The sequence below is a fragment of the Prunus persica genome, chromosome G7 (assembly GCF_000346465.2).
Source record: "Prunus persica cultivar Lovell chromosome G7, Prunus_persica_NCBIv2, whole genome shotgun sequence".
In the NCBI taxonomy this organism is placed as follows: Eukaryota; Viridiplantae; Streptophyta; class Magnoliopsida; order Rosales; family Rosaceae; genus Prunus; species Prunus persica.
The window spans coordinates 9887736-9911386 of NC_034015.1; the positions used below are offsets into that span (position 1 = coordinate 9887736).

Consider the following 23651-nt stretch of genomic DNA (forward strand, 5'->3'; position numbering starts at 1 on the left):
CCTTTCCTCCTCCATGATGCAATATGGTTGTAACTTGTGCACCAGAAAAACAATCCGAAATAGAAAGTTCCTTGACACCATTAATTATAATCTTAGTGCGACAGCTTTTAAGAGCAAAAAAGTGAACATGTCATGTGGTGTTCATGCACATTTTGATCACTCTCTTGTATATCATTGGTCCACACCCTCTCTCTTCCTGCACGTGGGAGGTCTCGTCTCAATGTAGAAATTTACAACTACATAAGAGAAGCTTGTGCTCACAAAACATTACCAGTAAAACAAAGTTCATGGACCATCACAAAAGCGCAGCAACAATTTCTCCATACTCTATAGCCAAGGGTTGACCAAAGAAAAATACTCTATATCCAATGTTGAAACAATGCAATCATTGTTTTTAGGGAGACTCCAAGACGTTTATACAAATTATTACTAGGCAAACTAATATACCTTGGATCTTACGATCAATTGCAAAGATATTTGGCGACTTTTTGGGAATTTCAATCATGTGACTATCAAGCAGGTTTACAAAAAAAAGCTAACATGGATATACTAGTTCCTGCATTTGGTTTAGTAATTTCTCTTTCGATGTACTTATTATAGTTTATTTTGATTTGTATGGTATTGAGATCCGAAAGGATCTCATTTGTGATGTGTTTCAGTTTTTTTTTAAATTTTATAAAAAAAAGCAATCACTGTTGTTTCTTTTTTTTAGTAAAAGAATACAATAAACTTTGGAGACACGCCTAATTGGGTAACCTACTTCAATATTTAAGTATTTCTTTGATTTCCATTTTCCAATTTATATGCCTTTTTAATTGCTCACAAGAACAGTTGTCCACATGATAAGCAATGAAGAGGATATATTGTGGAAGATTCAACAAGGACGGTTTGGTCGGTGCACAATCGGACACAAAAAAATACGAAAATGAAACCGACATTACGGTTTTTTTAATTGCAAGTTTTCTTTGATCCAATAGATTTTCAGTTCAAGAAAAAAAATAAAAATGAAAAAAGGGTACCAAAAATTGGGATGGTTAGAATAAGAAAACACTTTTACAAAAGAGTGGCGGGTCAGCCCAATTTACTGACGGGCTTGGACTCGGGTGCAGGCCTAAAGTTGCCCGTGACCCAATATCGGGTCACTCTCACTTACACTCTCACTCTTACTCTCATTCTTGAGCCGCTGTTTCTCCTTGCTTTTCTTCAACAACTTGGGCCTGGGCTTTGCGGGCGTCTTAAGATACCGGGCCTGCGAAGCCACCATGTCCCTCAAAACCCTAACAAGCCTGGCCTCAATCTCGACCCCATTGGGCTCAATCACACCCAAGGCCCTGGCCACAGCCTCCATGGTACTCACGCACCCACCAAACGGCTCTTTCCGCAAAACCAACTCCGAGTCGTAAATGCTCCCACCGCTTGCACTCTCATCCACATCCAAACAAACCCTGCTCGCAAACGTCGACAAAAACCCCTCGCTGGCTTTGACCATCTCCCTAGCATGCTTCCACGTGGCGTCGAAGGCGATGAGCACCAAAGGGGAGTGTTTGGGGACGGGTGAGCTGGGGAGGTCTGATAGGCTGACGGCGGGTGAGGCTTTAGTTGGGGGGAAGAGGTAGATGGCGGGCGGTGATTGATCAAGGAGCGGGGAGAGGCCTGGCTTGAGCTTGCGCGCAACAATGGCGGTGGAGTTGGAGAGGCATTTGGTGAGGATTGGGGTTGTGGAGAGCTTGTGATTGGCTTCGTGGGGGTGGTGGAGGATTATGATTTGGGTCTGGGTTTTGATGGGCTGGGCCGGGAGAGAGTGGCAGAGGCAGACCGGGCCGGGTCGGGTGCAGTTGCTGCATATGGGCCTGGGCCCACGCGGCGGTGGATCGGCGGCGGCGCTGTCGGAGATGTGGATGTCTTCTTCTGGTTCCATCATTCCATGTCAATGTTAAATTATGGACCTATGAGGAGCTCGCTTGCTTTATAGATGGAAGATTAAACGGTAGCGTTTTGGGATTATATATTGTTGGTTTCGTAAACGACATGTCGTTGTTGGGGTGGGTGGGTGGGTGGTAGTTAAAAAATCTGATCAAATTTGGAAGAGAGAGAGAGGTCAGCTGACAGAGAGAGAGAGAGCGGCAGAGAGAGAGATAGATGACGACGTCAGAGTTGGAAGTAAGCGGCAGCTCGTGGGACGTCTCTCAATTTCAACACACCCCTTTTTACTGGTAAGCCTCGGTTTTGTTTTGTTTTGTGTTTCTCTGCTTGCTTGTGCTAATCATCTGGTAGGTAGAAAAATTAATTACCTTTTTCTTTCTTGTGCGTGTTTGTGAAGTGAGGAGAATGTGTACTTGCTTTGCAAGGAACTGGGCACAAAGGGCATAGCAGATGCCCAAAGTTCTGATCTTTTTGTTGTTTTCATTTCCAATGAGAAAAAACAGGCATGTGCCCTTGTACCCAAGTGACTTAATTGATTTATTTGTTTTTAAATTTACATATTTTGTCATTTTATTGGATGCTATAGTTTCCCTCTTATTGAATTTACTATTTGTTTGCTGTGGTGCAAAATTAAAAAATGGTGAAGATCCCATTGTGGCATCAGAAAGCCAGCAGCCGAGCAGATGGGATTGTTCTCTGGGATTATCATGTCATTTGCATACAGAGAAAAGGCAGAGGTGACTCACCCTCCCCACACTTAGTGTGGGATTTAGATTCAAGTCTTCCATTTCCTTGTCCCTTAGCACGCTATGTCTCCGAAACTATCCGCCCCGACTTTCAGACCTTTTCTGAATTCCAAAGGTATTTCATCACTTGTATTGTATGCGTATGTTATTGGCTCAGTCTGTGCCTGGCTCAGAGTGTGGAAATTTAACATGCTGAATATGTGATCAGTAAACATTATTTACGACATTCTTTATGCGTGGTGGTGCAGGTATTTCCGGATTGTGCATGCCCCCGTGTTTCTCCGTTGCTTTGCATCTGATAGGAGACACATGAAAGATTCTGTTGGCAATTGGCTACATCAACCTCCCCTCTACCAGCCCATTGTTGCGGAGGGTAAATGTTAAATTCTCCTTACATTTTTATGAAGTTTGGTGATGGTAAAATCATTAACAATCAGAACAACTAGATTGGAGCATACCACTTCTAACAAATTTTAATTTCCAATAAACAAACAAGCAAACATTAGCGTCATTTGAATTCATAAGCCTCTAACGCCTTGCCGTTTCTGCTTTATATGAGATAGAGCAGTCACTTAATAACAACTATAATTTCTTCTCTTCCTCTCCCTGTCAAAATTTTTTGCGAACCGAGGTAGTAGTGATAATACACAACAGAAATGAAATTTAATGTTTTTTTTCCTTCTTTCCTGTATTTGTGCAGATGGAACTCTTCACAACCTGAATGACTACTTCGACATCCGTGCTACAGATGCAGTGACAGGTACAGGAGCTGATATGACCAATGAAGTTTTTACCAAAAAGCTTGGTGTGGTCATAACAGAAAGCCAACTGGAGGAGTTCTTTTCCCAAATTCTTTGATGTATGGAAATTCTATTTTCAGCTGGACTAGCACATATAAAGCATTGTTATTTCCTGTATCCTGACCGAGTTTTTCTTGGTGTATCACATTTGGGATTAGTTCATTCTGGCTGCATTTTTCTTTCGCCTTGGTAGTTCGGAGAAGTGCAATTCCCCTTAAACATTGTATGGATTGTATGGAGCATTGCATTTTTAACTTCAATGACAAGAAAGAAAGTTCTTGCAGTGGTTTGCTGTGAGAGAATTCTTGTATGCAGTGGTTGGTTGCAGCCAAAGTCTCTCTAATAGACAAATTCTCGTTTTCCTCTTTTGGAATTAGAGGATGTTAAAAGCCTAAGCGGTAACCTGTAAACTTTTTAAGTCATCTGTTAACCTCGATGCTGCAATTGCACGCTTGTATTGCATACTGAAGAAAAAACATTATGGACTGCGCCAGCAGGTGAATAAGAACTTGTTTACTATTGTCATTGCGAAATAATTCTCTTATTGCTGCCGCCACAACCAAATATTAGCCCCCAACATCCGAGTGCTGGAGCTGTTTCAAATGACACAGAGCTTGATGAAAAGCTCTCATATTTCCCTATTGCCCCATCCATTCTTTAAATACTAAAAGGACAAAATTTTGAACCCGGGGTTTTCAACCTAGCATATAAATACAAACATTTTCAACTACAATTAAAATGAAAGCAGCGCCTCAGCCTCAGCATATCCGAAGTTTCGCCTGATTATTTCCTAGTCCCACAGCAGTCAAAATATGTAGGATCTTGTGGTGCAAAGCAGTCTCAAAGGAAAAGGAAAGGAAGACCTTGTGCAACTATATCAACTCTTGGTTCATAACACCTTCACAGCACTGTCTACCGTCCTAGCCAATTCAACAGCTGCTCCAACATAACTATGCGGTGTTAACTTTAGTAGATTCGACTTTGCTTCGTTAGGTAATTCCAAACCTTGCATAAAATCTACTATACTTTCCTTGGTAACTGCTCTTCCTCTGGTTAGTTCCTTCAACTTTTCATAGGGCTCAGGAACACCATATCTTCGCATAATTGTCTGTATTGGTTCAGCAAGAACTTCCCAAGTAAGGTTCAAATCCTTACTTATGCAACCTTCATTGACCTGAAGCTTTGATATTCCCTGAAGTGTGCTTTTGTAGGCAAGAAGAGAGTGCCCTAATCCTAGACCCATGTTCCTCAAAACAGTTGAATCTGTCAAGTCACGCTGCCAACGCGAAATAGGCAACTTCATGCTCAGATGACAAAAATTTCCATTAGCCACACCAAGATTGCCTTCACTGTTTTCAAAATCAATAGGGTTTACCTTGTGAGGCATTGTTGATGACCCAATCTCACCAGCCTTAGTTATCTGCTTAAAATAACCCAACGATACGTAGTCCCATATATCTCTATCAAAGTCGATCAATATGTTATTGAACTGGCTAATTGCATGAAAAAGTTCTGCCATATAGTCATGAGGTTCAATCTGCGTAACATAGGGATTAAAAATCAACCCAAGAGATGTTACAAACTCTTCAGCAATTTGGGGCCAATTGATATCAGGATATGCAATAAGATGAGCATTGTAATTTCCAACAGCACCAGCAAATTTTCCCATTATCTCCACCCGAGAAATCTCTCGTCTTTCTCTGCTTAATCTGACAGCAAAATTTGCCATTTCCTTTCCTAAAGTTGTGGGTGAAGCAGGCTGTCCATGAGTACGAGAGAGCATAGAAATATGAGCGTTGTCTTTAGCCATGTTACATACTGCCTCAACCAAACCATCCATGACAGGAAATATGACACTGTTCATGGCTTCTTTCAGCATTAATGCATGGGCAAGATTGTTGATGTCCTCGGATGTGCAAGCAAAATGAAAAAATTCAAGCACCTTAGCTATTTCTGGATGTGATTGGAATCTTTGTTTCAAGAAGTACTCCACCGCTTTCACATCATGATTTGTTACTTTCTCAATCTTCTTTATTTCTAATGCATCATTGGTACTAAATCCATCAATCACTTCTTGCAAATAAGACCGAGCATTTTCACTAAAGGTAGGTACCTCTGTGACTTCAGGAATTTGTGAAAGCCATAGTAACCATTTGATCTCAACTAGAACACGGAAGTAGATCAGCCCATACTCACTCATGTAAGGCGTCAAGTCCTTGACTTTACCCCAGTACCGACCATCCAATGGTGACAAAGCCATCAAATTCACAAGCTCAGATTCACAAGAAGATTTACCAGATACCATCTTGATCTTCTCAGTGGAAACATTGGTGTTTTTTCTGGTGGCTCTAACAGCCGTGTCTACCATCCTGGCCAGTTTAACAGCTGCTCCAACATAGCTATGCGGTGTCAGCTTTGACAAAACGGTCTTTGGTTCTTCAGGTAATTCCAAGCCTTTAATGAACTCTTTTATTCTTTCTTTGGTAACTGTTCTTCCTCTTGTTAGTTCCTTTAGCTTCTCATAAGGCTCAGGAACACTATATCTTCTCATAACAGTTTGTATTGCTTCAGCAAGCACCTCCCAAGACTGGTTCAACTCCTCACTTATGCGAGCTTCATTAACCTGAAGCTTTGCTATTCCCTGCAGTGTACTTCTGTAAGCAAGAACAGAGTGCCCCAGTCCGACACCCATGTTTCTCAGAACAGTAGAATCAGTCAGGTCACGCTGCAAACGCGATTTAGGCAACTTCTCACTCAGGTAGGAAAGATTTCCACTAGCAATACCAAGATTACCTTCACTATTTTCAAAATCAATAGGGTTTACTTTGTGAGGCATTGTTGATGACCCAATTTCACCTGCCCTAGTTGTCTGCTTGAAGTAACCCAAAGATATGTAGCGCCATATATCACTATCAAAGTCAATCAATATATTATTGAACCGGTTGAATGCATTAAAAACTTTTGACATATAATCATGAGTCTCGATCTGAGTAACATAATGATTAATACTCACTCCAAGAGATATTACAAACTCTTCAGCAATTAGGGCCCAATCAATATTAGGATATGCAGCTAGATGAGCATTGTAATTTCCTACAGCACCAGCAAACTTCCCCATTATCTCGACTTCAGAAATTCTGTGCCTTTGTATGCTTAACCTAACAGCAAAAATTGCCATTTCTTTCCCCAAAGTTGTGGGTGAGGCTGTCTGACCATGTGTGCGAGATAGCATGGGAACCGAAGCATTATCCTTTGACATGCCACATATTGCCTCAATCAAATCATCCATGACAGGCAATATAACATTGTTGATAGCTCCTTTTAACATCAAAGCATGAGCAAGATTGTTGATGTCCTCAGATGTGCAAGCAAAATGAAAAAATTCAAGCACCTGAAATAAGAAAGCATTAAGTGATTCTCAAAAACTTGAAACAAAGACATCAAGAGAATTGTATCAAATACAAAGGAAATAACTAATAGAAGGAATGTCTACCTTAGCTATTTCTGGATGTGAAATGCATTTCTGTTTCAAGAAGTACTCCACCGCTTTTACATCATGGTTAGTCATTTTCTCAATCCTCTTGATTTCCAATGCATCACTGATGCAAAATCCATCTATAATTCCTTGCAAGTAAGACTGAGCATCTTCACTGAAACCGGGCACCTCCGTGACTTCAGCGATTTGTGAAAGTTTCAACAACCATTTGATCTGTCATACATTTCATAAATATAAATCACACCTTCACCCAAAAAAAAAAAAAAAAAAATTTCCACAAAGAACCCAATTAACCAAAGAAAATAAGACTTGTGAAAAATGTGATATTTGATACTGAAAGACATAATTGTTATGCTTCTAATAGATTAGAAAACTCAATTGCTCTAATAGAAACAAACAAACAAAAATGCAATAAATAAAAGAAGTACCTCAACTAGAACACGGTAGTAGATGAGACCATATTCACTCATGTAAGGAGCCAATTCCTTGACTTTACCCCAATAACGACCGTCCAACGGCGACAAAGCCGTCAAAATCGAATGCTCGATTTCAGCAGAACAATCACCATTTACCTTCTCCTCCGTGGTGACGACGTTAGTATCATCTTTAATGGTGGCTTTTACTCTTAGGGCACAATCTCTGCGAGAGAGTGGCAAAGCCAAAGAAGGATATGAATGATGAAGGCATTGAAGGCGGCATGAGGGGTCCAGTGGTCTTTGGGATTTGGATCGTACAGAGGTGAAGCACGAGAGCTGGTTGCTGCTGTTCAGAAGCCTAGACGAGGAAGAAGAGGCTCCCAATTCCATGAACCGGAAGGTGTTGTTGAGGTCCAAGACGACGGGGCAGCCACACTTGGAGGAGGAGCTCATGTTCTTTCGCGGTCTTTTCACTTGTTTGGTTCCGTTCCGTTTGATTCTCGCTAAAACCCTAGTTCGGTTAGGTCTCTCAATTTTTGACACCTGTACATTCTTGGAAGGCAAAAGTTCACTTTTGGTTCTTATACTAGCCGGTGTTATGGTTTGTTTACTAATCAAGAATTTGAATTCTTATTTTGGAAGAATTCACTTCTTGAGTGGGAGGTGGTATTCTAATTCCTGTAAAACTAACCCATTAGGAATTTATCTTTTTTACCCATTATATCCTTACACAATTTTTAAAATTCCAAATTTGTTATCTACTTTAACCTAACAATGAGGATATTTTTGTAATTAGAACAACTCCTACCCCAAAACTTCAATAGGAATCCGGAATCTAATGCTCCTCAATCCAACTATTCCTCAATTCAATTCATCCTAATCCAATTACGGATTAGTAAACATGCCATTCCTGCGTTGGTCCTAGTAATTTCAATTTTGTCAATTTTATTTTTACCATCCATTTGGATGAAGGAATTGAAAATTGGAGAGAATTTTTAAATGAAGGAAATTAGATATCCATCGTTTAAATTTATGTCAATTAATAGGGTAAAGAAGCTATCGTTAGATTGGTAAAGAAGGTTTCTTTGTTAATTTACTTTAGGAACGATCACGTTTACTCAACGAATGAACCCCTTATGTTCATGGAGTAAAATACCCTGTTCATTGAGTAATTTACCTAACAAACGAGATGATTGACCTCACAAACGACTCTTTGTCATTCGTAGTGTAAAAGGTATCATTGGATTGGTAAAGAAGATTTCTTTGTCAATTTACTCTTAATAACGATCACATTTACTCAACGAACGTTCATGAGGTAAAATACTCGTTCATTGAGTAATTTACATAAGGAACGAGAAGATTTACCTCATGAACGACTCTTTGCCGTTGTAGTGTAAAAGGTATCGTTGGATTGGTAAAGAATGTTTCTTTGTCAATTTACTCTAGGAATGATCACATTTACTCAACGAATGAACCCCTTATGTTCACGGGGTAAAATATCCAATTCATTGAGTAACTTACCTAAGGAACGAGGAGATTTACCTCACGAATGACTCTTTGCCATTCATAGTGTAAAAGGTGTCGTTGGATTTGTAAATAATGTTTCTTTGTCAATTTACTCTAGGAATGATCACGTTTACTCAATGAATGAACCCTTTACGTTCTCAGAGTAAAATACCTTGTTCGTTGAGTAATTTATCTAAGGAATGAGGCAATTTTCAGCGGAGGTACGATTTTCAAAGGTATTGTTAGTTTTTTCTGGTTTTGGATTGGAATATTTAAAAAAAAAAAATTGTTTTTGTACAAAACCTAACAAAAAAATTATTCACGAGGATTAAAAATTCACAAATGGTCCAATTTTATGCAAAGGGAAGTGGTTTGACCTAGAAAAGAGAGGTGATTTGGTATTGGGCTTGGAGAAACATTAGTTATAGACGGAGAAATTTAGCATTGGGGTTAAATATTTTGTTAAGTAAAAATACACACCCGGTCCAATTCGATCCTTTCACTATATGAACCGAAATGGAATCGGAGATCAATATGGTATAATTTTTTCAGATTTTTTGGGCTCGGCATTCAAGTTTGAATGCCCACCCTTAGTTTGGATTGGTTTGAATTGGGAGAGCTTTTGCAATGAGAAGTTTAGAGTGAGGAACTTATTTGAGGGGTTCAATCTCACCATCAAACCATCTAAAATGTTTTAAGTATATTGATTTCCTCACATTTGTTGATGGTGGGATTGAACCCCTCAAATAAACCCCTCACTCTAAACTCCTCGCTATAGCCTTTCCATTGAATTGGCTTTGACTTAGACTTTTGGTGGAATATACTGCATAACATATCACTCAAGACTCAGAAATTTAAATATGTGACACAGATGACCAACTAGAACATCTGCAAGTTTTGGTTTGATTTGAGATCACATTCAACGCATTCATTCCTATGTTTTCTTGTTACCCCAAATGATGAAAATTTGGAGCTGCAAGATGATTGGACAGTAGCCCATGAGACATCACTACCACTTTTCGACTTGTAAAAAGGAGTACAAGACCAAGATGATTGGAAGTTCTTCTTGTAGATTAGCCATTTTGACTAACCTTTATTTACCCCTTACAGAACACAACAAAATAACCAGAGTCATGATCTAATCCCATCACTCACTGTCACTGCTTAACTATACAATCAACATATTAATACCAAATGAAGAAGAAGAGGAGGGGGACTTAAATATAATAAGAAAAACAAATAAAGGATAACAAAAGCTCCCCCAACTCTATTATCAAATGCCAAGTTCTAAAGATTATTATATGTATGCCAACATCAACACAATTGAAGAAACCAATATCTCCATTTTGACCAAAAAAAACCAATATCTCCATCAACAGGGCAGAGAAATATAGCTCCATCAGTGGTTTGAAGGACCAAAGTGTTCGACAATGACTCTCTTTCGCTAAGCAGAAAAGCCTAATCAGTGCAATGTAACTTGTATTGTATCAAGTAAATTCTCATGCCGGATCTCTCAGTGTTTCCAGGCAATACAGATCCAAATTTACAAAATTCAGCTCAAGAATTCAACAAATATATGCAAGAATTCAAAATCCAAAATGAATTCATTTTCTGACCAAAAAGAAAAATGAAATCATTTGAAATGACAGAGGATGGATGTTTGGCAGTTGCAGGTTGGTGGTTGACATTGTAGTGCCTTGGAGGATGTATTATTGACAAGTGTAGTTCTTCAGTTTGTATTCTTTACACTTCATCCTGCATTGTCATATGCAGATCATCAATACATCAGCAGGTGCAGTCAAAGCAAATACAAAGCAATGGGATCCAATGCACAAAATCACAAGCTCAGCAGTATTCTAGAAGAGAAGGAAACGGCTAGTCATATATCCATCATACACATGTCATCATGTCCATATTTTTTGTAACTAATTCTATTCCAAATTATTCCTTTTTCAATTGCATATAAACAATACTGTTTTCACAAGAATGAGAAATACAATAGAAATATTCAACCATTTCTAGCCTTTCTTTTTCTCCATTCTTCACAGTTTATGTGGCTGTTGGTGATTTTTTATATTGGAAAGATGTCACACCTAAATAGCTTAAGAAAATAAAAGGCTAATGAAGGACAATCAACCAACATTATTTCCACTCCCACTGAATTTAATAAAAGCAATGTATACAAAACCAGAACAAATTGGACCCATAACTCAATCACATTATTGAATATTGATGACTCTTAAGCAGGAAGATCAAACAGGTTCGCGACTTGATTAGGCCAGCCACAGACACCATCAGTACATTATCATGCGTACAGCAATGTAAAGTAGATGCAGACTTTGTTTCCCATTGCTCTATCAAAGCTACTTTTTGCTTGCAACAAAACAAAGGCCATATATTGCTCATAAATTTTGTTACCAAAATTAAAGTTGCTAATTCATTTTCATTGGCCATATATCAGATGAAGAGATATGAGGTCTGATTAGATTTTCAGACTCTTGTTCACAGCTAAATCAAGTCTTTTATGAGGGGGGATAAAGCAAGATATTTTATGAAATCCACTAGCATAATTCTCTCCAAGCCCCCACAATAATTTGCAAAATTTACATAACATGCAAATTGAAATATGAGTGTGGCAAGAACATAAATTATCACAATGAGTTGTAGTTCATACCTGATCACCTTGACCTCCTTCCACCATGAGCCGATTCGTGAGCAAGCTTTTCCAATCCACCCTTCGCAATTTTACCAACTACAAAATAACATCAGACCAAAATATACCGACAACCTACTACTGAAATACACATACATACAAATTTGACAACCTACCACTGAAATAAACCGACCCAAAATCAAAAGACTTACCAAAATCAAAATCAGTTGTGTCCGCATTGGCCAAAAGCACTGCCAACAACAGGTCGGCTACCTCAGTGAGTAGTTGACCTGCTGTGATTGTACGATCCCAAAACCAGGATCGTATTGTTCTGTCGCCCCATGTCTTCCAAGTTTCAGGTGGGGGTGGGTGGGAAAGTGGAACGGGCCGATCAATTCGTTGCCCCGGTCTTGCATGATTTCAACGCTGTTTTGGTCCATTCTTCTTCTGTGAACACCGCAGTGTGGGTTGAGTTCAATGTTAAACTTCGGGAACTCATGCATTCAAACAATATTGGTATAGCCGATGAGCTGACTCAGCCCAAATCCTCAGAAGAGCTGGACGTGGTAGATTTCGTGTTGAACTAAGCTGGACGTGGTAGATTTCGTGTTGAACTATGCAACACGAAATCTACCACGTCCAGCTCTTCTGAAGATTTGGGTGAGTCAGCTCATCAGCTATACCAATATTGTTTGAATGCATGAGTTCCCGAAGTTTAACATTGAACTCAACCCACATTGCTGTCTTCACAGAGGAAGAATGGAACAAAACAGCGTTGAGATCATGCAGTTTGTTTCTTTCAACTTCTGACAGGCGAGACTTCTCGTTCAAGCTCTTTTGGTCCATCTTGACGAATTCTTGGAATTCGTGTTGTTTCTTGATGGCTACAAAAAGCTGTTTTGCAAGTCGAATGTTTTGTTCAATGTCAGTTTCTGACATAGTTGAAAAGAAATTGGGAATGGGGTTGAAAAGGAAATTGGGAATGGGTGGCTTTGGTGTTAGCAGATAGGAAGAAGAAGACTAGATGATGAGAACAGAGTATTGAGATTCGGAATGGTGGTTCTGGTGTTAGCAGATAGGAAGAAGAAGACTAGATGATGAGAACAGAGTATCAAGATTGGGAATGGCGGTTCTGGTGTTAGCAGATAGGGAGAAGTTATGGCGGAAAAGTCGGAAAATAAAATTCGCTTCGAGTCCGGGTTTAGGCGGGAGAAAACTGATTTGCCACGTCATCGATCCGTGTGCTGTCGATCCATTGGTTGGGATTCGTTTTAGCAATCTGAACAATCTTGGTGGAAGAAACACAGATCGTTCATTGCTGCCAATCCATTGGTTGGGATTCCTTTTCGCTGTGTTTCCTTGACAAGCGCTTTTGAACATCTCTCAGGATCGTTATGCTGCAGGAGCTCCTTCCTTACCGTTGTAACTGCACACTGGCTGCTCATCACATCCCACAAGCCATCGCAGCCCATTATCAAGAACTCATCTTCCTAAAATAAGGGCAGTCAAAGCAGTGGTACCAGAGGACTTATCAACAGAGCTAGCATCTGCAAATGCATGATCAGCCTTCACAAAGGCGCTCCTAACTGCCTTTCTAATGCCTGATGGGAAGTGAGAGTCTTCAACAATGAATCTAAGGATGTTTTTTTTAATAAACGATGCTGCATCAACACCATTGTGTCCGTCAAAGACCTGTGGAAGTCAACAAAATCTCAGTAAGAGTCCAATTAATACTCTAGGATATAAGGATATAAATGCTTCTTGTCACCTAGCTTCTAACAGATTAGAATGCCCAACTCAGGGATGAAGTGAACAAGATGGCCTTTGTCATATGATATGGAAAATTCATTGGTGGAAGTGAAGTATGGTTGTCACTCCAAAAAAACACCACGCAAAAAGAAATTAACGAGAGCAAGTTACACACCCCATAAAATGCCCCAGGAGAAGGCAAGTTTTCCATTTGACCAAGATGTTCATGAAGATCATCTACACAAATATACTCATCCTCCATGTATTGTTTAGGGCCTTTCTCAGAACAGCTTCCTGAACGGAATACAGACACGAACTCTGCCGTCTCACTTGCTGGTGACTTCAAGCCCATACTTCCAATATCTGATTCCTAAGAAAAGGGAACATAGAGGAATAATTAGTTAATGTACTACTTGTTCGAAATAGAGGCCTAATTCAACCACAAAACTCCAAATTTTGGAGTCAATATACTAATTAAAGCATCTTGTGTCAACTAAGCATTATATAGTTGACCTAGGAAAGTACCTCTGTATGCACACGGAAACATGCATCGCATACGAGAGCAGATCAAAGAGAGGTAGTGATGACTAATGACATTAATTTGCTAATATACAACAGAAGACACAAAAGGGTTCAACTTGAGAGAGAGAACTTGATCTACTTGCAGCTAGAAGGATCAACGATCCAAAATGGCATCAACTACCTACGCATTTCTACGGTTTCCATTTGAAGCATGCAAGGAAAAACCAGATCAGTTTGCAAACAGCAATCCCTGGCTACTTGAACATCTTGAAAATGGTTTCCTTATAGTTTCTAGGACGCCATTCATTCACTCGACATTAGGCAGGAAATCCCAGATTCAATTCCTCCACAATGCAACATAGACTTAGAAGGCCTCAACTCAATGAAGAAAACACAAACATCCGTCAGCATGACATACATCAAATGCATCTTCTTAATTGGAAATGTACAATAATTTACAAACCCAATTAACAAAAAAGAGAAGATTAGGAAAGAAAGAGAGGACGGCACAGGGCTTCACTCAGACTTACTGTAAAAGCTTGTATTGCCCAGAGAGAGGTGCTTTCTTTAGTCTTTCACGTGATACTATGGGTCTGGGATCTGGTGCCTGCCACTCTTGCAAAATGAACGAAGCCGAGGAGGCCAAGGAAGTATTTAAACTAAATTCATCAAAAACTGGTTTTGTATACGGGAGTTGAGTACTCAGGTCATGATTATGTCTATGTAAGTCCCCATTATTTTGGCGCCGAAGGGATGGAAACTGAAATTTTCAAGGCCGGAAAGAAATTGGGGCTGACAACTTATGTCGGGTACCAAGTGCTGGAGATAGTTGTTATGAAGGAATCTAAACGACCTGAAATAGAATCTACCCAGGTTAAAGTAAGAAGATTTTTCAGACCAGAGGACATATCTGTTGAGAAGGCATACAGTTCGGATATTAGAGAGGTCTACTACAGTGAAGAAACACACATCATGCCTGTTAATAATATAGAAATAAAATGTGAAGTCAGAAAGAAGAGTGATCTTCCAGTATGTAATGCTCCTGTCATTTTCCAGCATATTTTCTTCTGTGAACATCTATATGATCCTTCTAAAGGGTCTATTAAGCAGTTGCCAGCTCACATCAAACTGAGGTACTCAACAGCAGGTGGTGATGCTGATTCTAGAAAGAGAAAGGGCAAATGCAAAGAAGGAGAAAATGTTTCAGAAGTTGAGAACCAGAGAGCTGATTCTGAGCAGAAACGCCTAGCCACATTGGATATATTTGCTGGTTGCGGTGGCTTGTCTGATGGGTTGCATCAGTCTGGTGCTTCAATAACCAAGTGGGCAATTGAGTATGAAGAGCCTGCTGGGGATGCTTTCAAACTCAACCATCCTGAGTCGTTGGTTTTCATCATTAACTGCAATGTGATCTTAAGGGCCGTAATGGAAAAATGTGGGGACACAGATGATTGTATTGCAACTTCTGAAGCTGCTGAATTGGCTGCATCACTTGATGAGAAGGTTAAAAATGATTTGCCGTTGCCGGGGCAGGTAGATTTCATCAATGGAGGACCTCCATGCCAGGGTTTCTCTAGAATGAATAGGTTCAACCAAAGCACTTGGAGTAAAGTTCAGTGTGAAATGATCTTGGCATTCTTATCCTTTGCCGACTACTTCCGGCCAAAGTATTTCCTCTTAGAGAATGTGAGGAACTTTGTGTCTTTCAATAAAGGACAGACATTCCGTCTGACTCTGGCTTCACTTCTTGAGATGGGTTATCAGGTGAGGTTTGGTATTCTGGAAGCTGGAGCTTATGGAGTTTCCCAGTCACGAAAGCGAGCGTTTATATGGGCAGCTGCCCAAGGAGAGATTCTCCCTGAATGGCCAGAGCCAATGCATGTCTTTGGCGTACCAGAGTTGAAGATCACATTATCAGGCAATTCACAATATGCTGCTGTTCGTAGTACTGCAAGTGGAGCCCCTTTCCGTTCAATAACTGTAAGAGATACAATCGGTGATCTCCCGGCCGTAGGGAATGGAGCATCCAAGGGGAACTTAGAGTAAGAAAGCGATCCCATCTCATGGTTCCAGAAGAAAATCCGAGGGGAGATGTCTGTTTTGACTGATCACATTTCGAATGAAATGAATGAGCTGAATCTGATTCGATGGCAGAGAATTCCAAAGCGGCCAGGTGCTGATTGGCAATGCCTTCCAGATGAAAAGGTAGTGGACAGATAGTTGACTTGATACCATGGTGCCTGCCCAACACAGCCAAGCGCCACAATCAGTGGAAGGGCCTGTTTGGAAGGTTGGATTGGGAAGGCAACTTCCCAACTTCCATTACAGATCCTAAGCCAATGGGGAAAGTGGGAATGTGCTTTCACCCTGACCAGGACAGGATTCTAACTGTTCGGGAATGCGCCCGATCTCAAGGTTTTGCGGATAGCTACCAGTTTTCGGGCACAGTTCTTCACAAGCATAGGCAGATTGGAAATGCTGTTCCTCCTACTTTGGCCTATGCATTGGGGCTGAACTCAAGGAAGCAATTGACAGCAAGAGGTTGTCTTCACAAGAGTAGGAGTAGTTGTTGTTGTTTGTTTCTATGCAATACTGATAGTTCCATTTGGTTGCCTTCTAAGGCAAAAACACAGCTCAGTTTGTTGTCTTTGGTTTTCTTCTTGTATTGTGTTTGTAAACTTGTCTTGATTGAGCAACTTCAATTTAATACACAGAAGCATTTTTTTTCAGGAGACAAGTGTCACAAGAGTTTGATACATGTATATATATTTATTTGAAATTATTTTATTTTATTTAGTAAGCTTCTTTTGATTTGGCCACGGAGCTCAGTAACATCGATTGGCAGGACCAGGTACGTGGGTCCCAGTTTGACATCATATCCTGTCACATGTCCACGTGTGCACTCTGATTAAGCTCTGTCCCAGGAGGAAGGTCAATTCTGTCATTTTGTGAAGGGAGACTTTGGAAAAACCCAAAGGAGAGAGAAAATTTTTAAAAAAAGCAAAAATGGACAAAATTACCCTTATTTATTTTTTAATTTCCTAAGAAATCCTTTACATTTGAATGTCTTTGGTTTGAAAGTTGAGAGGTTATTCTGTCTTTTTTGAAAAAGCCTGAAAAAGCTTTGGCTTTTTCTAAAAGTGAAAGTTTTTTTATGGGTAAAACCTAAATTTACTTTTTGTGAAACAATCTGTAGTTTTGGCCTTTGCCCTTGCAAAGAGAGTGGGTGGGTGAGTGAGTAAGTGAAAGCGAAGTCAAGGGTCAAGGGCGTCAAACATATTTTCCTTAGGAAATTAGCAATTAATGGTTCGGGTCACCTAATCAGCCTCCACGTGTCACCGTCCTTTGATCCGAACCTACATTTTATTTTGTCCTTGAGAAACCGCTAATCTTGTCCCATTCCTCTTCCAACATAAAAAATTGAAAAACTGCCATCAACGGCCCATTTCGAAGTTTTCACTTCACTCTCTTCTCCTCTTCTCTTCTTCTCTCTCTGGTCTCTGTCGTCGGTTATTACAAAGCAGAGAACTTTGGCCTTCTCAGGTCGTCTTTGTCTTCATCTCAGGAGTCGGGGTTTTTTTGGTGGTCTCTCAGATTCTGAAAACAGCAGAGCATAGACCAGATCTTCCTTTTCATCACCATCATCAATGTTTGTCAGAAAGCTTGTGGAGAAGGCTTCCAAAAAGGCGAGTGATGCTCTTTTCCTCTTACCCTTCAATGAATTTTCAACCCAGCAATCAATCTCTCTGTTTCTTTAAGAACATGGTTCAATATCAATTCAATGAGATCAGTCCATGCTTTTGAATTTGATCCACTGTTCTTCTCCTCCTCCTCCTCCCTCTTGTTCTTCTTGTTCTTGTGAAAAAAACAGAGAAGGGTACTCAAAAGCTAGAATTAATAACGAATTAAATCTGTCATTAAGATAATAATTGTCGGGGGATCTGCAAAGAAAGTTGCTGGCTATCATATATGTTGTATCTTTTAGCCGTTTGATGCACGTTGCCTCCAAATTTTTAGTCATTTTAGTACTAAAGATATGTATATTATTATGTATGTCAGATTAATAATTTTGAACAAATAAATAACTGCCATATACATAGTTTGTTGATTATTTTGATGACAACAGTAATAAAAATGGGATGAAAAGTAAATAAAATATTATTTGGTTGCGTTACAAACATGAAATTAGGGGATTGGGTTTTTGTTTGCATTTGCTTGATATAGACAATGCTTAATCACATCAGGAATGTGACATGATGGTATAGGTGTCTGTTTGGTAGATGAGAATGTTACTAAATTTTAAGTTGTATTTGTTTAATACAGTGAAGCGTTACTTCATTCATTTAATATGAGAAAAACTTTCATATCTCGGTGTTATTGGATTACTCTTTTTATTTCGAGAGAGGCAAGAAGAGAGGGACAATGGCAATAGGGTATGCATTGATTTGTAGACCATAGTTATTAGGTTCGAGTCCCATAACCTTAGTAATATGTGTGTGAGAAACCATCTTCCTCTTATAGTTTAGACTATCGTAAAAGAAAGAAAAGAAGAAAGGGACAATGACACCGAAATATAGCAATATTTTTCTTTAACACGAGTCAATATTAAGAAAGAAACGCGTTTAATGGATGGATTTTGACTCTAAGTTAAATGAAAGAAACGCGTTTAATGAAAGAAACGCGTTATAATATTTATGTTTAACTCTAAGTTAACCTCTCTCTCCTAATTCTTCCTAATCTTTTCTAGAATTTCATATTGATGTGATTTTGAATAATTGATTTGAACTTTATAGTTAATTTGGATGTGTTGAATGATAATTTAATATGAAACTTAATGTTAAAATATATGATAAATATTTTTTGTACAAAAAAAATCGGGGATTCGGGGCGGGTATGGGGGATAGTCCCCCAACGGGAACGGGGACGGGGATTCCCCGAAACCTATTAAACGGGGATTGGTTCGGGGATGGGGGCGGGGATGGAGAGCGAGGACGGGGATGGTATTGTCATACCCGGCCCCTACCCGACCCGTTGTCATCCCAGATGTGACCTCACAAAGCTTAGTTTTAAATTGATTTTAACTAAATTTATGTCTCAAATTTTATTAGACCTCCTTTGAAAACTTTAGACAACACCCCCACCTAGCTGCCACGTATTACCATCGAAGAAAGAAAATCCTTCTTAACCTTAAAAGACCCGTTAACATATTCACAGCATAATACTTTTGAAAAAGTATATGTTCAGTACTTTTTTAGAAAACATTTCTATAACGAGTTTTTAATTCGATACCAAAAGTGCCCTAAATTTGTGTTCTTATGTATTTGGTGCATGCCATTGAAAATGTGACTATTAAAAACGAAAAGCATCAATCTTATTGTATAATTTGGATCTTATATTGGATCCATTTTCCAGAAAATGAATGAAGGAAATGTAATGGATTTATAGTCAACTCATGGCAAACAAAAGAAAAGTTAATATTTGTAAAGACAATAAAGAGAGAGCTATGCATGTGATGGGCGGTGGATCAAATGTTTGTTTATCTACAATCAGATTTTGTGGGCCCATTTTAAAATCTCAACATGAACTTACGTGTCATGTGATAGGCTCCCTTACAAGCCCACGAGCAAGCAGGTCAATTACCCTTGGTCAAAGAGTCAATGGCCTAAATCTCTGGTCAATCTTCACTTTATTAATGTAGTTGTAAACAAGGTTTTAAATATCGATAGTTTCGAAAATATCGGTAATTCAAAAATACGGAAATATCGATGGAAATATTGGGAAAATATCGATATCGATAAAAATTGGATAAAAACCACAGAAATTGTGATAAATACATGGAAATTTTTAATGAAACTTTAGAAGAAGTTTATTTAGTCAATCATCTATTACTAGCCTTTCTGCACGCGCTTCCGCGCTTGCGAGAGGTTTTTTTAAAAAAATAAGTAAATTTATTTTAGAATTAAAAAAGATAATGGGTAGTTGTGTTCCATAAAAATAGGATCCATTATCTGCTTTTTCTTTTTCTTTTAATTTTTTTAAATGTGAAAAAGTGTGAATTTACCATATTATCCTCATTTAATTAATAATTTGAATTCTTAATGTTTGCATTAACCAAGGGCATTTTTTGGTATTTTGAATGTTTCACCATTCTCTGCCTTTTGCTTTATATATATAGATTTTGACACAAAAAATTGGAAGAAAATGCATTGCATAGTGGGTTTGAGTGATTTAAGTTGATTATATTGCACAAACTCCGTGACTTAGAAAATATGGAGTAATTAATGAAGAGAATTAAACACCCCATAGTAATTTATTTATCATTTTTTAGTACAATATTTTACACTTTATAAATTACATGGTAAGATACATGTGTAACCTTATTTAACATTATTCATTGGACATGGTACACGTTCTTATATTTATTATTTATCAAAAATTGAAAAATAATTAAACCAAACTTGACTTTTCATGAAAATTAGGCACTTTACCATACTTAAAAAATAATAGTGAAGATTGAAAATTAACTAAGAACATAAATAAATTTATCAAAGGAAGAATTAAGTAGTAAACAAAGAAAATAATTATAGAGATTTAAGTAATTAAGCAACAATTTGAAGGGAAATTTAGTAATGTAAGTACTTATAATGAATAATAAAATAATCAATAACATTAAATGGATTAAATAGAAAAGAAATAAATTACATTAAGTAATTAAGTAACTGATCAACAATATAAAACAATAAGTAATTATGTTAATTTCTATTTTGAGAAACAGCTCGCATGTATTATAAATATATATTCCATAGCTTATTATCACAAAGTGATGACTGCCGTGATGGTTAAGTGGTTGCAGACCTTAGAATGGGGAAGGAGTTCGAACCCTTGCATGCGTGAAGTGAGTTTTCTTTAATTTTTGAAAGTTCATATCGCGATATTTTGATCATTTAAAGCTGTCTTTAGAAACCTGTAAAATTATCTAAACAAGATGGTTAAAAAGCAGAAAACATGGGATTTCAAGGGTACCCTAATGGACATAATAGGAGGATTATAGTATTAATTTGATATAATATGAGAGTATGTGTGACCAAAATGTAACTCCGAATATAATTAATTGACCATTGTTACAATTAAGCCTAAATTAAAATATGATAACACAAATAAATTGCCAAGACACATGACCTTCATACTTCAATTCATGGGTGATATTGAGTTATTATATAAGAATTGCAGTTATTGTGAGAGGTGAAAGAGAGATAAAAGAATGGTGATAATTATTTCAAAGAAAGATTGGTGATAAAATCGTAAAACATGGACATATGATTAGTTGACAAGATTCTTTTCTGATATAAAATATAGATATAAAATAGATTTAAGTATAAACAATGACAATATATAAATTACTATATTTTCAGATGTTATTATTGTCTTTCTCTTTTCCAGAATTGAAAGCCGCTTTAAGCTGCAACCACTAGAAATATATAGCCAAAGGGGAAGTGTACAAGAGTAACAATGAGTCAAGGCAATGGGCTCTTAAAAGCACAAATTCTGTGAGAGGGAATATGCTCGGCGGACCGACATGTTACTTATGGTTGCCACAGTAGAAGAAAGAGTTCTTTCTTATTGATAAGGAAGGAAGCAGTGTCCATGTATTGTTCTCAATACTTGGCAAAGTTTGTGAACTACAAAATAAGCTCAAAAAATTATTTGAAAGCCTCAAAGAATCTGGAAAGCAAGGTTAGTGTAAAGCCTCAAAGAATCTGGAAAGCAATGTCACATGTCGTCCTTTTATTATGCTTAGTTTTTGAATGACATGTCGTCCTTTTATTGAAAGCTTTGGCATCTCTCACTTTCGTATTTTCGGTCTTCCACTCTCATATGAATATTGCTTTTCTTTCTCTTCCTCTCACATTGCTTTTCCTACTGTATCAACAAAAGAATGAAGGTGCTTGGAAGCTGTAGGATTTCATATGAAGACATATTTTTGTTTTAGTTCATTCAAATTCATAGCTTCGGAGTTCAGCAGAATCAACATCTATTCTCGTATTTCACTTGTACTATTTACACCCTCTCAACAGAACCATGGCTGAACTTGCCTTTCCTTTGGCAACCAAACTCATTGAAAAGCTCGGGTCCATTACTTCTGAGCACATCTGTTTGGCATGTTGCGTTAAAGCTGATCTGAAAAAGCTTCAGCGCACGATGTCCATCATCAAAGATGTTTTATTGGATGCCGAACAAAAGCAAGAACATAACCAGCAGATACGCAGTTGGCTAAGACAGCTTAAAGATATGGGAATTGGAACAAGAAGATGATGGTCGCATTTTACCTGCTTTGAGATTGAGTTATACCCGATTGCCTCCTCATTTGAGACAATGTCTTGCTTCTTGTTCCTATCTTCAAAAGGATTGGAATGGATATACTAGTTATGCATTGATAAGATACTGGATGGCACATGGAATCCTTGATCAGTTTCGTGTTCATGGGAACATGGAGTTGGAAGACATCGGAGAGCTGTATTTTAAAGATTTATGGGCGAGATCCTTCTTTCAAAAAGTTATTGATGATCATACATGCTACTTCTTTGATATGCATGGTCTTATCCATGATCTTGTACAATCAGTTGCACAAGGTGAGTGTTTTATAGTGAAGTCTGCAAACACCAAAGACATATTTGAAAATGTTAGACATTTGACATTTTTGGAAGCTGGCCAAAATGTTTCAACAACCTTGCAAAAGTTGAACAAAGTGCGGACTATAGCAGCAGAACGAATAGACATTGATGAATCCTTCCTTCACACTTGCTTTTCAAGATTCAAGTATTTGCGAGTGCTTAAGTTATTGGAAGTATCACTACAAGTGTTGCCAAGTTCCATTGGTTCCCTGAAACATTTGAAATATCTGGACTTGAGTTTAAATGAAGCAATGACGAAAGTCCCCAATTCAATTTGCAGACTGCAGAGCTTGCAAACTCTAAATTTTGGTTATTGTGAGAATCTCCAAGAGTTACCGAGAGATATAAGCAAATTGATAAGCCTCACATCACTTTTCTTAACCACAAAACAAACAAGTTTTACAGAGAATGGGGTGGGATGCTTGAAATCACTTCGATTTCTTAGTATTACCGAGTGTAGTAATTTAACCTTTTTGCCGCGTGAAACGAGCTATCTTGCTGCATTACGAACTCTATGGATAGTAGAATGCAAACTGCTGGATTTGGTGGACGTAAACTATCAAGGAACTCCCCGGAGGCTCCAAAAATTGATTATTAAAGATGTACCACGGATGGTGGCATTGCCTGAATGGTTTCAAGGAGCGGCTAACATCCTTCAACTCTTGGTTATTGCCAGGTGTGAGAATTTGGAGGCATTACCTGAGTGGTTGAGAAGTTTCACATCACTCAGAAAGTTGGTCCTTGATTCATATCCGAAATTGTCATCTCTACCAGGGAGGATGTGTTCTCTTACCTCCTTAAAAGAACTTGTGATTGATGATTGTCCCGAATTGGAGAGGAGATGCCAACGCGACATTGGAGAAGATTGGTCCAAAATTTCTCATGAGCCACATGTTTCCTTTCACTTGTTTGATTGATTTCTCTATATATAATATATGCGAACAAGATTCCTCTCATGTGTTTGTTCTATACTAATTCCTAATCTCTTTCTTCTGATGTCTTAGTCTTTCTTTCTTTTCCTTCGTTTATTTGTTTTCTTGTTTCTGGGTACTTACTGGGTTGTGTTTTATTTAATTTGGATTTTGTCATGTTTAGATCAATTTTATTTTATTTTATTCAAATTGTGGGGTGGACGACCAAAAATAAAATAATTGTCTTTATAAATAAT

The 23651-nt window shown here is 38.3% G+C and overlaps 4 protein-coding genes, 1 long non-coding RNA gene and 2 pseudogenes across 5 annotated transcripts; 3 read left to right on the top strand and 4 right to left on the bottom strand.

Moving 5' to 3' along the window:
- Positions 919-2016, bottom strand: LOC18771311 (DTW domain-containing protein 2). The gene has a single exon (XM_020568710.1). The coding sequence runs from the start codon at positions 1919-1921 to the stop codon at positions 1112-1114; it is 810 nt and encodes a 269-aa protein (XP_020424299.1). The 5' UTR covers positions 1922-2016; the 3' UTR covers positions 919-1111.
- LOC18771821 (protein N-terminal glutamine amidohydrolase) lies at positions 1991-3779 on the top strand. Its single transcript, XM_007203671.2, has 5 exons — positions 1991-2213; positions 2321-2426; positions 2570-2784; positions 2918-3042; positions 3370-3779. The coding sequence occupies exons 1-5, from the start codon at positions 2140-2142 to the stop codon at positions 3525-3527; spliced, it is 678 nt and encodes a 225-aa protein (XP_007203733.2). The 5' UTR covers positions 1991-2139; the 3' UTR covers positions 3528-3779.
- LOC18770765 lies at positions 3995-7888 on the bottom strand. Its single transcript, XM_020568709.1, has 3 exons — positions 7394-7888; positions 6963-7178; positions 3995-6860 (listed from the first exon to the last, which is right to left on the bottom strand). Exons 1-3 carry the CDS (start codon positions 7832-7834, stop codon positions 4359-4361), a joined length of 3159 nt encoding a protein of 1052 aa, XP_020424298.1. The 5' UTR covers positions 7835-7888; the 3' UTR covers positions 3995-4358.
- LOC109950431 lies at positions 9997-12072 on the bottom strand. Its single transcript, XR_002272621.1, has 3 exons — positions 11753-12072; positions 11562-11639; positions 9997-10642 (listed from the first exon to the last, which is right to left on the bottom strand). It is a non-coding gene; the product is annotated as an uncharacterized LOC109950431 (long non-coding RNA).
- On the bottom strand, positions 12340-13653 carry LOC109950296 (annotated as a pseudogene).
- LOC18771229 lies at positions 14255-16540 on the top strand (annotated as a pseudogene).
- LOC18771772 (putative disease resistance protein RGA3) lies at positions 22258-23400 on the top strand. Its single transcript, XM_020568953.1, has one exon. It carries the CDS (start codon positions 22258-22260, stop codon positions 23398-23400), a length of 1143 nt encoding a protein of 380 aa, XP_020424542.1.

Coding starts and splice junctions, on each gene's coding strand:
- LOC18771311 (XM_020568710.1), bottom strand. CDS start 1,921: ATGATGGAACCAGAAGAAGACATCCACATCTCCGACAGCGCCGCCGCC.
- LOC18770765 (XM_020568709.1), bottom strand. CDS start 7,834: ATGAGCTCCTCCTCCAAGTGTGGCTGCCCCGTCGTCTTGGACCTCAAC. Junction 7,179..7,393: donor ACTACCGTGTTCTAGTTGAG/GTACTTCTTTTA, acceptor AATGTATGACAG/ATCAAATGGTTGTTGAAACT. Junction 6,861..6,962: donor CACATCCAGAAATAGCTAAG/GTAGACATTCCT, acceptor TTCTTATTTCAG/GTGCTTGAATTTTTTCATTT.
- LOC18771772 (XM_020568953.1), top strand. CDS start 22,258: ATGGCACATGGAATCCTTGATCAGTTTCGTGTTCATGGGAACATGGAG.
- LOC18771821 (XM_007203671.2), top strand. CDS start 2,140: ATGACGACGTCAGAGTTGGAAGTAAGCGGCAGCTCGTGGGACGTCTCT. Junction 2,427..2,569: donor TTTCCAATGAGAAAAAACAG/GCATGTGCCCTT, acceptor AAAATGGTGAAG/ATCCCATTGTGGCATCAGAA. Junction 2,785..2,917: donor ACCTTTTCTGAATTCCAAAG/GTATTTCATCAC, acceptor GTGGTGGTGCAG/GTATTTCCGGATTGTGCATG.